The 14,290-nt window shown below is 52.4% G+C and overlaps 2 protein-coding genes across 7 annotated transcripts in view; one reads left to right on the top strand and one right to left on the bottom strand.

Annotated features, from left to right (window-relative positions):
* The window catches only part of LAMA5 (laminin subunit alpha 5), a 95,988-nt gene extending 89,668 nt beyond the window's left edge, over positions 1-6,320 (top strand). For both annotated transcript variants that reach the window (XM_064465366.1, XM_064465365.1), the window contains exons 67-80: positions 49-200; positions 594-726; positions 1,011-1,151; positions 1,381-1,511; positions 1,591-1,758; positions 1,855-1,987; positions 2,129-2,286; positions 2,408-2,594; positions 2,886-3,038; positions 3,141-3,300; positions 3,402-3,532; positions 3,638-3,728; positions 4,612-4,731; positions 4,873-6,320. In XM_064465366.1, the coding sequence (XP_064321436.1) occupies positions 49-200; positions 594-726; positions 1,011-1,151; positions 1,381-1,511; positions 1,591-1,758; positions 1,855-1,987; positions 2,129-2,286; positions 2,408-2,594; positions 2,886-3,038; positions 3,141-3,300; positions 3,402-3,532; positions 3,638-3,728; positions 4,612-4,731; positions 4,873-5,027 (2,013 nt within the window). In that variant the 3' untranslated portion in view covers positions 5,028-6,320. The remainder of the gene's footprint in view (positions 1-48; positions 201-593; positions 727-1,010; positions 1,152-1,380; positions 1,512-1,590; positions 1,759-1,854; positions 1,988-2,128; positions 2,287-2,407; positions 2,595-2,885; positions 3,039-3,140; positions 3,301-3,401; positions 3,533-3,637; positions 3,729-4,611; positions 4,732-4,872) is intronic.
* Positions 6,321-6,793: 473 nt separating this feature from the next.
* ADRM1 (ADRM1 26S proteasome ubiquitin receptor) lies at positions 6,794-14,216 on the bottom strand. 5 transcript variants are annotated; one of them, XM_064465367.1, is made up of 10 exons: positions 14,124-14,216; positions 13,085-13,295; positions 12,697-12,813; positions 12,494-12,617; positions 11,979-12,065; positions 9,663-9,744; positions 9,193-9,422; positions 8,740-8,897; positions 7,694-7,796; positions 6,794-7,019 (listed from the first exon to the last, which is right to left on the bottom strand). In XM_064465367.1, exons 2-10 carry the CDS (start codon positions 13,292-13,294, stop codon positions 6,913-6,915), a joined length of 1,218 nt encoding a protein of 405 aa, XP_064321437.1. In that variant the 5' UTR covers position 13,295; positions 14,124-14,216; the 3' UTR covers positions 6,794-6,912. The 5 variants fall into 5 exon arrangements, with proteins under 5 accessions (XP_064321437.1, XP_064321441.1, XP_064321438.1 ...); XM_064465371.1 differs by having other exon boundaries at positions 9,301-9,422; XM_064465368.1 differs by lacking the exon at positions 14,124-14,216 and adding an exon at positions 13,925-14,084.
* Between the last annotated feature and the right edge of the window lie 74 nt (positions 14,217-14,290).

Below are 14,290 nucleotides of genomic sequence, written 5' to 3'. Positions count from 1 at the left end.
GACCTAATCGCCCCAGGCTGGAAGATCATTTTTCTCCTCTGTCTCCAGATCCAGATTTTCCTCCTCAAAATGAATAACAAGAAGCGCATCCTGGTGCGGCTGGAGCGTCTCACCATCTTCATGGTGGAGCAGGAGAACTCCCTGGAGAACGCTGTCTCTTACTACCTGGGTGGTGTGCCCCCAGCTGTGCTGCCCCCCAGGTGGGTCTAGCCCATGGTGGGGTGGGACAGTCCACATCTTCCCCTCCAGTGTCCCTGGTGGTGGCCCTGGCCCTTTCTCAGCCACATCCAGGGCTGTTGGGACCCTGCTGAAGCTCTGAGGGAAGATTTCCTCTTCCTGCTCATCACCGTGAGCTTTTGAGGATGGGACATCTCCATCTCTGGTGAGGGATGAGGTGCTGGTGGGTGTCACCAAGTCCTCCTTTGCCGTGCTGGGTGCTTTGGAGCAGCCTTGTACCTGAGGCACCGGAGATACCCACGGCTGTCATGGGCCCTTCCCAGGCACTCTTGTCTGAAGGGCTGCAGGGCCAGATCCTACCCAGGGCTGGATGCTCCCTGGGGCTGTCCTTGTAACACCGCTTGCTTCTCCTGCAGCTTGAAAGCGCTCTTCCCCACGGGTGGGCCCATCCGAGGCTGCATGAAGGGCTTGAAGGCTCTCGGCAAATACGTCGACCTGAAGCGCATGAGCACTGTCGGTGTGAGCTATGGGTGCACCTCGGACCTCCTGGTAAGCACAAAGCCCTAGCGGCCTGGCCAGCATGCTGAGGGAAAAGGTCTGTCATGGAAAGGGAGTGCAGGACCCCCAGGACAGGCCTGATCTCCCCTCATTCATATAGGGACAAACATAAAATCCCCAGGTCCTTGGTGCAGGGGCTTTTGGCAAGGTGCTCCACGTGGCTGGCCATAGCACTGCCCAGACCCAGCGAGGACCTAAGTGTCTTGGTCACCCTCCCAGCACTCCTGCAATGCTAGGGCTGGGCTCTCACCTCACCTCCGTGGTGTTCCTTGCAGGTGGCTCGCTCAGTCAGCGTCCATGGCCATGGCTACCTGACCCTGGCCCTGAAGGACGTGCCAGGGCTGCAGGACTTCTACAGCGGCTTCAGCTTCCGGACGAGCCAGCGCGAGGGGCTGCTCTACCACCACGCCACCCAGGTGGGCACCTGCAGTCCCCTGGCGTATCCCAGCAGCAGGGCAGAAACGTCTGCTCCTGCTCTGGGGACGGTGCTGCTCCCCCTTGGGAAAGGGCGGGATTTTGGTGGGGCCAGGGGGTGAATCCACAGTAAAATTTGCACCACGAGCTCCTGGAGGGTGTGTGTGGGGTGAAATGGGCTCTTCCTTGGGGTTCAGCTACTGAGCAGAAATGGGGTGATGCTTTCTGCAGGAGGGGACGTGCCAGGTGTCCCTCCAGAGGGGCCAGCTGACCTTGAACTTGCTGAAAACCGAAGTCACCACTGAAAATGCCTATGCAGATGACAGGACCCACTACGTGGCTTTCTACAGCGATGCTCATGGGTACGTGTCCTGGCGGTGCGCGGGGGGTGGCGTGGACATGGCCGCAGAGACCCTCTCGGCCCATGCTCATTCCCCGCAGGGTCCGGCTGTACGTGGACGACGAGCTGCAAGACACCGCAACAGGCACTGGGTCCAGCCGGAGGCAGCGACGGCAGAATGCATGGCCACTCTTCCAGCTTGGGGGCTCACCAGAGCCCGGTGCCCTCAGCAACCTCACCGGCTGCATCGGGAACGTCTTTGTCAAGCGGTGAGCATTGCTGTGCTGCTTCCCAGAGAGCAGGGCTCAGCCCCTTCCTGCCCCCTGGCTGGCCCGGTGATGGGGACCCCTTCTGCTTGTGTGTAGGACGACAGAGCCGCAGATGGTGGTGGACCTGCAGCAGAACGTGGAAAGCATCAACGTCACCATGAGCTGTCCTTGGGGTGAGCAGCTGCGGCAACTTAGAGTCACTCCGAAGAAGGACAGGCAGAAACCCAAGGTACCAGCTGCTGCCAAAACTCCCCACATCCCCCTCCCCATTCTCCTCAGATGCCACGATTGCCCTCTCACTGAGCACCTGTGCCCTGTGACTCCTGCAGGGATGCTCCCCTCACCCAATTCCTTGGTGCCTCTTGTGTAGGTGCTGGGCAAGCCTGCCTTGAAGGACCGCCGCCACGATCGGGATGGGCTCTGCCGGCTGCACCCACAGCCCCATGCAGCCGGGGGCACCTTCCGCTTTGGGGGTGCCCCAAGCAGTCGCTGGGAGTTTGAGGAGATCCCAGACTCCTTTCGCTGGAGGTGAGGCTCACCCTATGCCCACCCCATACAAGCTCAGCCCCAGGGACCATCGCTTGGAGAGCGGGTGTCCTTTGCAGCTGTGGGAGAGCAGGGTCCTCTCATCACCCCTCTGTCTCCACAGGTCCCATTTCTCCCTGGAGGTGAAGCTGAACTCCTCCAGCGGGCTGCTTTTCTATGTGGAGGGCAAGCGAGGCACCTTCATGGCTCTCTTCGTCTCCAGCGGGCGCTTTGTCTTCCTCTTGAATGTCGGCGGGCGGCGGCTGCGCATCCGCAGCAAGGACAAGTACCACGACGGGCGGTGGCACACGGTGAGCGGAGGGTCAGGGCTCAGCAGGACCTCGTTGGGCCACGTTGCTCCCATGAGCCCCCCCATGGCTGGGTGCCTGAGCAGGGGTTGGCTTGGTGCAGCCCTGCTCTAGGCATCGCTTCCTAATTGCGCATGGGACACCCGTGGTCCCGTGGGAGCAAAGGGAACAGCAAAAACACAGCCAGGGCTGGCTGAACCTCTGAGCTGAGGTCTCCCTTCCCTGGATGCAGCCCTGGGGCTCCTCCCAACCCAGGAAGCCCCCAGCCCTGGCACTGATCTTTGCTCCTTGCAGGTCTTCTTCAGCAGAGACCAGAGCCGAGCCCAGCTGGTCATTGATGGGCTGCGAGCCCAGGATGCTGCAGTGGCCACTCCAAGGCTCTTTGTGGCCCAGACCCCCTTGTACGTGGGGGGGATCCCGGCTGGAAAAGCCAAGGCTCACATACCGGTAAGGGCACGGTGGTCCTATGGTATTACCCTACCTCAGCCAGGTCCCATGCGTGCTCTTTTCTGGCCCCTCCATGCTCACTCTGGTGGCCGCTCACCACAGGTTGCATCGGCCTCCAGCTTTGATGGCTGCCTGCGGAACCCACAGCTGGACAGGAGGCCCCTGGGTGCCCCCTCACGCACCTTTGGGGTGACACCATGCTATGAGGGCGTCCTGGAGAGTGGAGTCTTCTTCACTGCAGATGGCGGGTCCGTCGTCCTAGGTACCCCATAGCAGCCTGGGCTGGCTCCCATGGCCCTGGGAGGGACGTGTCGCATGGGAGGTCCCTTGTCCCCCTCCTCACCAGCAGCATTTCTCTTCCAGCTAATGCAGTGGCAACTGAGCAGGACTTGGAGGTGACACTGGAGGTCCGTCCCCGCAGTGCTTCTGGCCTCATCTTCCACATCAGCACAAGAAGCAGCCACCATCTCCTGCTGTACATGGAGCAGACGAAGGTAGTGGGAGGGTGGCTTCCCCATGGGTTTTCAGAGGCAGCAGCCATCTCCTTGCCCCCCTGCTCAGCTCACTGGGATCTAATGGGTTTGTCTCTCACACATCAGGTCACTGTGAGAGCGAATGCTGGGGCTGATGAGTTCTCCGCATCGGTGATGTGCCCGTCCCTCTGTGACGGGCAGTGGCACACCATCACGGGTGAGGTGACATCCAGCACTTGGCTCTGGGATGCTGCTCAGCCCATATCTCTTGGGGGGAGACCAGAGCCCTTCCTTGGTTATTTAAACCCCAGCTCCCACCTGTATGCACTTAATTTGGGAGATCATAGCTGCTCTTAAGTAATTTTCTAATTAAGAGTCCTTGCCTAATCTTGTTAGTCTGTCAGATCTGGTGGGCAGGAGAGACAGGGTGCATCCCCAGGTCCTGGCGCAGCTGGTGAGGCTGGGGATGTCCCACAGTTCTGCTGGGCCATTCCTGGCCTGGGCTCCATCCAGGGCTGTCCTGCTGAAAGCGAAAGCCTGACGTGCGCAGATTGTGTCCTAAGTGCTCAAAGCCCACAGCTGGGACCATTTGCAGGATTCACACTTGCATGGGCAAAATTTAGCCTTTAATGTATTTACCATTGAGCAAATGCTAAGGTTTTGCATTGAGCCCTTTCTGGGGGTGGGGGTGGGGTCCACAGCTACAGCCCCCCTCTTAGCATAGCTCTATTTTAAGCCCTTATCTTGCTCAGCCCAGTGCTGGGTGAGAACCATGAGGTACTGCTGGTGTATTTTCAGCTTCAGGACCTCTCCCCATCTGTGGCCAGAGCCAGTCTGAGCTGATCCCCTTACGCCCAGCGTGTGCCATCCCACCCCAATAGATCAAGACATGGTGCTTTATGGGTGGCTGCTGTGGCCAAAGGACAGGTTTTTTGGGGGAGGCTCTCCAAACTCTGGGTGCTTCCCAAGAACCAGGCCAGGTCCCCTGACCCTCTCAGTAGTTCTGCTCTGCTCCAGCACCGGTCTGTGCCAGGGGGCAGAGGTGGACTTTCGCTCTCCGGGTGAGAGGAAGCAGCACTGACCCTTGTTTGCTTTCAAAGTTACCAAATGGAGAAACAGAATCCAGGTGCGCGTGGACACAGAAGGCAACTACACCGTGGGACCCAGCCAGCCTCCTGCACCCAGCGCAAGGGCGACCTTTTACATGGGAGGGCTGCTAGGTGAGTTGGGAAAGACATGCTTCAGAATTAAATACCCCACAACTAAGAGAGACTATTGTGGGTGCAAGATGGGGTACTTAATCCCCTGCCCTCTTTCTTATTAGCCAGACTAATGTTTGCTTTTACTCGCTCCTTCTGCAGAGACCAACAAGGCCAGCACAGTGTCACCATTACCTCCCCTCCCTCATTACGTGGGCTGTATAAGGAACCTGGTGATTAACTGGAGCCACGTGGACCTGCCACGAGCCGGGACTGTCAGGGGCTCCGTTGGCCTTAGGGGTTGCCCCGTGCTGTAAGTAGGTGCACCTCCATGTACAGCCTGACCGACAGAAAGCTGCCGTGCTCCCTGGGTCCCAGGCAACACCTTCTCGATAGCATTAACCGTGGTCAGACATACCTGATCTCCAGTGACTGCAGGTGCAAGTCTCGAGCCAAAACCAGAGGCAAACCACGAATCCACAGGGAAGGTGGGCAGGGGCGGAAAGTGGGGTTAAGGGGGCACTTCAGGGACATCTTTCACAAATATAACCAAAAACTCAGAGCAGGATGTGGAGACAGGTCTGAGCCCTTCCCCAGTGGTCAAGCGTCTGCAACAGGACTCCCGCTGCCACACGGCTCGTGGTAAGAGCGGCTGCCCTCTGCGGAGCGTGAGCTGCAGCACACAGCAGCTGTGCATCATGTCCTAAATCCTGTTCCCTTTACCCCACACTTAAAACGCACATAGATTTAGTTCACAGAACACTTGAGGCTATTAATAACAGTCACAGACTGTCTTCTGCTAAAGGCTGTAGGCAGCCTCTGTTTTATAATAAATGCAATTAGGACAAACTGGATTAATTCCGTCACTTTTGTGTTTTTATAAGCAAGGGCCCATTTAACCTCCCCCAAGGGCAGTCTCAGTTCACCTGCCACCACTATGCAAAGAGCGCTGCAAGGGGAAACTTGGACAAAATTCTGTTCACAGAATTAGCATCTTCTTTATCAGCTTAATTTATAAGAATAAAAGAAGGAACAAAATAGGCTGGGAGAACTGCTGAGGGAAAGCGGAAGGACAAGTACCACTGACCCTCCGCAGTTGCATTCAGCACTGGTAGATACACTGACAGAAGTCCTGTTGCATGAAGCAAGAAACTTGCTTGAAAGGGAATAAAGAACGGTTACCTCCGAGTCTGGCTGGGCGCAAGGTGTCACTCGGCCCTCGCCCGCCCCGCCAGCAGTCGCCTGCTCCTGCTCAGCCTCACTCATGCCTGGTGTAGTACAGTCCTCACTTGAAAAAAAACTCTCCCAAGACACCTAGTTCACTTGTGCACTTACACATCATATATATATTTTTGTGTGTGTATATATATATCTAGCCACCTGGGGACAAAATCTTGCTTCTGAAATGGACTTGTAACTTATATCATTATATTGGGTTTGTTGTTTTTTTTTTTTTTTATGAGGGGTAAATATTGTAAAATGGGTTTTTAACATGTCCATCTTAAACAAATGTAATTATGATCTGTTTTTAAGTTGTAGTATTAAAGACAGTCTTTGTAAATCACTGGTACATACTTTGGAGTCAAATAAAGTTTTATGTTACTCTTTCACTTTACTGGTGAAGAGCAAGTGCAGACCTGGAAGAGGGATAATCACCGCCTCAGGAAGCGGCACGACACGGGCGTTACACTTGCCAGAAGCAGCTCCCTCCTAGTACAGCAGCTGCAGGGGTAGCGCTCTGCTGTTCAGGGAGGTGACCCTCCTCGTGTTCAAAGGTGAATTCCTGCACCCAGGACGGGACGATCCTTGCAGCACTACGCATGGGACAACGACTGGGTGCGCTGGCAGCCCTGCGGATCCCAACCTGGCGGGCCCAAAACTGGATGGCAGGCGGCAGTGCATCCTTGAGATGCTCACTACTCATACAATCACAGGGCTCAACCCTTTCAGCATAAGGAAATCAAAGTAACTTGTCTAGCCTGATGTCAAAAGCATCAAAATTGAACAGTAAGCAACTCCACTGAAAATAAAGAGCAGATACTGCTTTAAGTGTGTGTGTTAAACAGACTGAGAAAGAACAGTATGGCAGATAAAGAAAATTCCTTTATTTGTAGATTTATATAAGCATAATATGAAGTTAGTAATCCTACTGCAGTTGCTTAAGTTAGTATCTAGGAATATCTGTAAGGAAGAGCAAATAACTTAATCTAAACTCATATCTTCCTCTTCGTCTTTCTTGTCCTTAGCGTCTCCTTCCTTCTGGTCTGACTTGACACTGTTCTGCATTGCTTTGGCAAACGCTTCTACATCTAGAAGTTAAACACATTAGTTACTTAACTTTGCGCTTTCTGGGCTGGAGTTCATTGTCCACCTGAGGTTACGCTTCATTACTTGGAAGGTAAACACTTGCTTTAACAAAAATCTAGTAGCAGGGAGGAAAATTTTAACATTCATTCAATATATAACACAGCTTTGGATCTCTCTGACATTGCCAGCATTTTCTACCATTTAACTGTGCACAGGCAGCCTAAGACCAGAGTTACTTCAGTCGTGGAATGGAGCCTAAAAGCTCATCAGGGAAAAACAATACCCCTCCCCTCTGTGCTACAGGCCCCTGCTGTGTTCACTTATTTCAGATGAATCATTAAACTCCCACAAAAAAGGCATTTCTGAACAAGGTGACTGTGACAGCTCCAGTGTCTTTTGCATCTATCAAAAAAAAAACACCACCAAGGCTGCTTAGCACATCTCTCTGCAGAACCCTGAATTCCCTAAACACACACCTGACAACACACTGCCTCTGCTGTGGAACACCTGAGCCACTCACCTTTGCCGTGTGAAAGGAACAGTGCAAGAGTCAGCTTCTGACAGATACTCAGCAGCTAATCACGGCACTCCACAGTCAATGGCTGTGCGCGGCACAAAACAAAAACAAACCCCAAACCAACCACTTCATCGTGTTCCCAACAGCACCAACACTTACCTCCTTTATTTGCTGCATCTACTGCCTCTGCGGGTAAGCCAAACTGACTCATTAGTGGGCCAAGCTGTCCGGAAGCTAAGGCAGCGCTGAACATGCTCAATGCCTATGGAGTCAACAGCATCAAAAAAAAAAGTTTACATTATGTTTCTCCAGCATCAGGCAGCTACTGTGCAACACCCGCGTGAGGAGAGCAGCCCTGTCACGGCACAGCGCCCGTACGGCCGGCTGGGGAGCAGCCGCTCGCCTTTACGCACTACTGCACTGTGGGCAGGCGTCGCAGGGCCGCTACGCCACAGCCCGGTGCGGATTCGGCTAGATGCCAGTACACACAAACTGATACGCCCTGCGAGACTGAGCAACGCAACCTCCAGCTGGCTTAGTGCAACTTAAGTTACTTAAAGTTAAGGTAAACGCAACTTTAGCCAACTCAAACTTTTACCTAAAGGCAGCTACTCTATCAAATCACCAGTTAACAACAGCCCTCATTTCCGAGTCTTGTCTGCAAAAAAAAAAGAGCTGCCGTAGTTTAAGCTAAAAAGACTCATCTTAGCCACTGAAATTTTGCAGATTGACAGATTTCAATAAATCAGTGTCACTAGTTCAAACTGGCCTGTAATACACCAGCTTTAATCACACACAGGCACTTCTGGAATTAAGTGCTAGTGTTTCAGGAGGAACAAGGGATGTAACAAACGTGAGCGTCTCTTCCCTTCAGTCACTTGAAATGACCTTTAAGGAGAATGCTGACAAGCCACTCTTTGACAGGGAATAATAAATTTGCTACTGCTACTATAATTTTCCAGACAGCACTTATAATAAAGTTAAAGCCCAATTCCAAAAGGAAAAGTAAAAACATTCTGATCTGCCCCTGGGTGACCGCAGGAAGGAAGAACTAGTGCTCCATTGAACCACATCCCTCCTCCTTTCCACTTCTAGAGAGCAATTTCCTACTCTGAACAGTGTCAGGAACCTGAAAAAGCAGGGCAAGGTGAATTGTGGCATATGGGGGAAGAGGGAAGAACGGCACTTCCCGTGACAGCATCTACCTGCTGAAACTGAGGAGACGTCAGGGTATTCTGAATCTCTTCTGCAGTCTGCGGCAGAGACTCCCCTGAGGGAAGGTAAGGCATCAACCGCTCTTGAACTTCAGCGTTGGCCAGGATGGGAGCCATTATCTCGGGAGTCAGAACAGTTGCCAGGTCAACTAGGAAGAAAATAAACGGTTGGCTGTTAGACTATGCACAGCCGCCCTGTTTTTGTCATGTAAACCAAATGACCTAGTCAGAGGAGTACTGAAACATAGTTAGCACACTGCTAGCACCCCTTCTCCCCCTCTCAGTTTTAGACTGAGTAAGACTCTTGAAGCAGCCAATAAGAACACTCAAAAAGAACAAAAAAAATTTAAGAGACCTTTCAAACCAATTTGGAACAGGATAGGACAGTAAAACAGCTCCAAAGGACTCCTGGATCCAACAGCTGTCTGGTCAGAACACTGTTACCTTGCTGTCCTCCTGCTCCAGATGGCACATTCATAGTAGCTAAAATGTTCTGAAGGTCACTCAATTGAATGGGCTGGGTTGGGCTTGTGGCTGAGCTGGTTCCATTACCCGAACTTGGTACGGGGCTCGGACTGGTCACAGACGCAGCCGCAGGAACGGACGGGGCAGGCGTTACACGTGTCGAAGAAGTAGTGGAAGATGGTGTCACAGCAGCTGACTGGCTGCGAGAGCTGGAGAAGATAATTAGTATAACTAATTCCCTGAAAAAACAACAGCTTTGCCTCTTGTATTTTGAAAAGCTTCTTGTCAAGCCCTTACAATATGAAGGGCTTCTACCCTCTTTTTAGAGAGGTAATAAGCAATCTTAATTCCCATCATATTCCCTGGTTCAGTAGGCCACATTCCTCCCACAGAAGTGGCAACTTTACATTACAAAAATACTACAAACCCAGCCCAAACAGGCATCCTACCTTGATGATGAACTGCTGGTTGGGGGTCCCCCACTTCCAAGCAGACTGGCCAGCCCAGGACCTGTCAGCGCACCCAGCCCACCTTCCATAAACATAAAAGAAGAATAGGTTTAGAAATTGGTTTCTTTGGGTTTTTTGCACCTCTCTGCTCTAGAGAGGTCACTTTTGTACCTGAAAGGTTTTATTTGCTAAAATAAAGGAGGAGGGGGTGAAAGAGCCCAGACCAACCCCCCCTTTTCTTTAAATTAACAGCTCTCATTTTCCAATCTTGCATCCCTATTAGAAAACTGCCTTAGAGAGTTGCAATGTTTTAGAAATTACTCAATTTCTAGACGTACACAGGGATAAAATTACTTCCGTTTGTGCCGCATATACATGATCATTGTAACACAGCCCTCTACTCAATCCCAAAAATCCAACTTTTCTCTAAATTTTAAAGCCAAGGCCCTCAGCAGAAGACTACAGAGGCAGCCATTCAGTTACATCTCCCCATACACCTGGGTTTTGCAGCTTCAAACCTAACACAGAGCTGTGGCAGCAGAATCAGCTCAGTCCTTAAACACTTCATAGGCAGAGCAAAGGACAGACAACCCCACACACAAAGTGCTCCCAGTAGAGCAGCAACCAGGAAACGCAGCAGGAAACCAATACTCAGCCTTTGAGCCAACTGCCCTATGCAAAAGAAATCGGATTCCGCCTCCTTCATCCACACATGAACATCAGCTAAAAACAGCTGGGGAAAGGCCTGGCTTCCAGGTCCACTGGAGCAGACAGTGACTGATTGTCCCCCTATGGTTCCTTTGAGCCACATCAGCCAAATGCTCCATTTACCACACGCTTCCCATCCAGAGGTTTCTTGTACCACACCTCATTAGATACAGGTCCCTACACAAACACCTGCATTCATCACCCACCTTTTGGAAACTATCTGCAAGCCGAGGACAGAACAACAGCACTCCATTAGCAAACGTGATTAAGTGAAGCTGCAGACATCCGGAGGTCAGAGTGAGCACCAGCCACCAGCTCTCCTCTGTACAGGACCCACTCCTGCGGAACCATGCCCGTAACACGTTCACTAGTCACAGAGCTTCCACAGCAGCAGGAACGTGAAGCTAACCGGGCTGTACCGCACGCTACTCTACTCAGCTTGTCCTTGCTAGGGAAGTTTACCCAGGAGCAAGAAAGCTCCTTTGTTGCAGGAGCTCTGCAATAAAGGCAGAGTCCTGAGTGAGATGCAAACCAGATGCAAAAGAACAAGATGCTACCTGGGGAAGAGATCCACACAGATTCACCACGACCACTGTTTGCCAAGGCAAGCAGATGGTTTTCCTTGCGTTACTGTAGTGAGCTTCATGTCACGCTGTCTTATGGCTAAATGTAAAGGCAAGGAAAGAAGAGCTGCTGAGAAAAAGTGTTGAGACGAAGAGGAAGACAGTCTCAGAAGTCACGTGAAGCTTCAAGAAGGAAGATCTTTTCCAAACACATCCTAAAAAGCCAGAATCTTCCAACACTAACAGTAGATTTGCATCTGAACATCCCACCAACACGAGATTTGCATTTGAAGCTAAAAAGACATGAACTAGATCCACAAAAATGGACTTCAGAGCTTAAGCACAGAACCTTAGTCACAGCCACCTGCCAAGTTATTACTTTGCCTACTTCCATTCAAGGGTCTGACTGCTCAGCAAAGGCTCTATTGGGCTTGGAGCACAGGCAGCACTCAGAACAGACCACAGCAGGCACCCAACACACCTCTCATCCCCTTCAGAAAAACAGCACGGCGATTCAAGCTCTCCCCAGTGCTGCCCAGGAGAGAAAGCCCTAACCTGAGCATTACTCCTCTGACTAGAGAGTGCTGGGGGTGGGTACGCTCCAGCCTTCCTCTTGAACTCTTTCTACTTTGCACACAAATATTCACTGGATCAGAGAACATGAGCAACTCCACAGCTTGGTAACTGGGACATTCACCAGGGATGAGTCCCTGATTTTCAGTCCCTGCTCCAGTGACTATTTAGGAGGAATAGGAGGGGAGGAAAAAAGGAGGGGAAAAAAAAAGCAGAAGATTCAGCAGAGCAAGGAGCAGAACCGACGTTCCTTGCAGATCAAGCCCTAAGACGAGTGCCGTGTAGAATCTGGTACCCTCTGTTTCCTGCATCCTTTTTTTGCCTCTTAGCTCATCTTTGAGGCAGGGCCTTGCTTTCTCACAGGAAAGCAGCGCTATTCAAATCAATAGCACTAATTGAAAATATTGTCAGGTAAGATTTAACCTGGCAGGAGAAAATACCATTTTGGCATAAAGATATTAAAGCATTTTACCAAGTCCTCCTAAGCCCGTTGGTCCGATCAGCTGCATGAGCTGGTTATGGCTCATGTTTCCAAGAAGGCTTTGCAAGCCACCCTCACCTAAAAACAAAAACATTCTGAAACACAACATATTCACATAGTTTTTTTCACAGCACTCCAGCTCAAACAGCAGGAGATTAATTGGCATCACATTCTGTATGGAAAAAAAAAACAGTTTCAAGTGTTTACTGATTCATGATGCTCATAAAAGATAAATGCAACTTGGCTTCATAAAGCAGTAAGACTCCAGAGAATCTACTGGAGACAAAGAGAGGTTTCTTCTGGCAGTCTTAACTTTCAGCCTGCACCTATAACAACAGAACAGTTTAGTTTGCTGAAAGCACGTTTACACTTCTGGTATTAACATTGTCCCCAACTCACCCTCCATAGTCATCAGGAATTTCTTCCTAGGGAACTCTTAAGTGCTTGTTCTAAAAAAGAATTTGTAAAAAAGCCTCTCACATGAAGGAGCAGAGAATGGACTGTACCTCCTAATGCCGAGAGCTCGTGGCCTCCGCTTGCATTTCCACCCAAAGCACCAGGCATTGGTGGATTGTTGAGATACTCGTTCACTTTACGGCAGTGCTCTTCATCCTTGTCAGTCTTCGGCTCCTGCAAGAAAGCTGCTCTTGGTACGAGGCAAACTGGAAGCATTTTGTTCCAAAACCTTTATTATTAGCTTCCCACAAACCTGCATCCAGAAGAAGAGTCGTTTTGATCCTGCCTTGAACTTCAATACATACACACGGCCAGTAGTGCACTGAGGTACCCTCTTGAATTCACAGTCATCAGGAAAAATAATCAAATCCTGGAAAACGCCACAGTAGAAACAAATGTTTGAGGAAATACATGAATGTTCCTTTTAGCCTCCCAAAGACCTCTGCCCTCCTCCCCAAACCTCCTTCCGTCTCCTCTGAGGGGCAGGCAGGATTTGGCAGTGTAGGTCTGTCAGGCTACAGTGGCATTCGCATTCTCATTCCCATTTGTCTTGGAGAAGCTTTTTCAGCAGTGCCAGCAGAACAAGAAGACAGACTATGACTTTTAATGCCTCAGCACCAAAACATAAAAAGCATACTCACATCTTCGACATTGCCTGAAGTCCTGTCCTTCCAGCAGAAGTGAATGAGGGAGTCATCAGTTTGCTGGATGTACACAAGGCCTTTTCTCTTATCTGGGGTCACCGTGCTGCCTTTCAGGGACATCTTCCCTGCCCGAAATTCCACAAGGTATTTGCTAGAAGAGCCACGCGAGCCTGGCACCAGGCTTGGAAATAACGCACCTGAAGACATCCTGGAAAGAGAGAAAGAGCAGTGGATGTGATGAGGAACCTTCCCGTATATCTCTTATTAGTACCAAATTTCAATCTTTATCAAGCGAGCTAACAAAAAAACAAACAAACAAACAAAAAAAAAAGGATCTGCCTCGCTGCCTGCAGAACTTCAGGGCAACCCACAAAAGCTAGAGGGGAGCGCAGGATGAAGACAGGACGCCCCACGAATCTCCACCGATAACGAGGAGCGTATCTGCTAAGGTACGTGAAAACGAAACCACCTTCCCCCTGACGCTTCCTTCCTCGGTCCACGGGGTCGGGGACGGTTTAATCGCCAGAAGCCCCGCTGTAGCGCCAGACCCCTGCTTCAGCCTCCCGGCGGGGAGGCACGGGCCGCCCTGTGCCGGAGCACCCTCGCACGGGTGGGCGACCTCCCCGCGGCCCAGCACCCGGCCTCACTCTCCCGAGGGCGGCACCTCCCGGCCCCGCGGGTCGCGCCGTTAAGGCCGGCGGACCGGCCTGCATGACTCTGCACTTGGTTTTAAGCTCAGACTAGCGCTTAACCCGCCCCGCGCCGGCCCACCCGGGCGCAGCAGCCGCTCCGGCCCAGCACCGCCGGCGGGGAGCGCTGCCCGAGACCCTCACGCACGGCAGGAGCGGAGCCGCCGGGGTGGGCAGGAGGGCCGGTAACACGGCCCGGCACGGCCCCGGCACAGGCCGCCCGCTCGGCCCTGGCCGCAGCCGGCTCTCCCAGCCCGCCCGGAGGCCGCAGTGGGCCGAGGGTCCCGCGGGAGAGCCCAGCCCGGCCCAGCCCGACCGTGCCCTCCCCGCCACCCCCACCCCGGTACCTGCCGCCACCGCCGCCCGCAGGCCCTGCGCCGCGCCGCTCCTCCTGACCCCTCCCGCGCCGGAACCCCGCCCGCCCATGGGCGGGGCCGGCAGCCGGCACCCCCTCCCCCGCGGTTGGACGGCGCGGCTGTCAGTCAGGCAGCCCGGGGCCGAGGCGCCCTGCTGT

Source organism: Phalacrocorax carbo, chromosome 14 (genome assembly GCF_963921805.1).
Source record: "Phalacrocorax carbo chromosome 14, bPhaCar2.1, whole genome shotgun sequence".
Classification (NCBI taxonomy): domain Eukaryota; kingdom Metazoa; phylum Chordata; class Aves; order Suliformes; family Phalacrocoracidae; genus Phalacrocorax; species Phalacrocorax carbo.
Note: the sequence above shows the minus strand (reverse complement) of the source record. Positions and strands in the feature narration are given on the sequence as shown.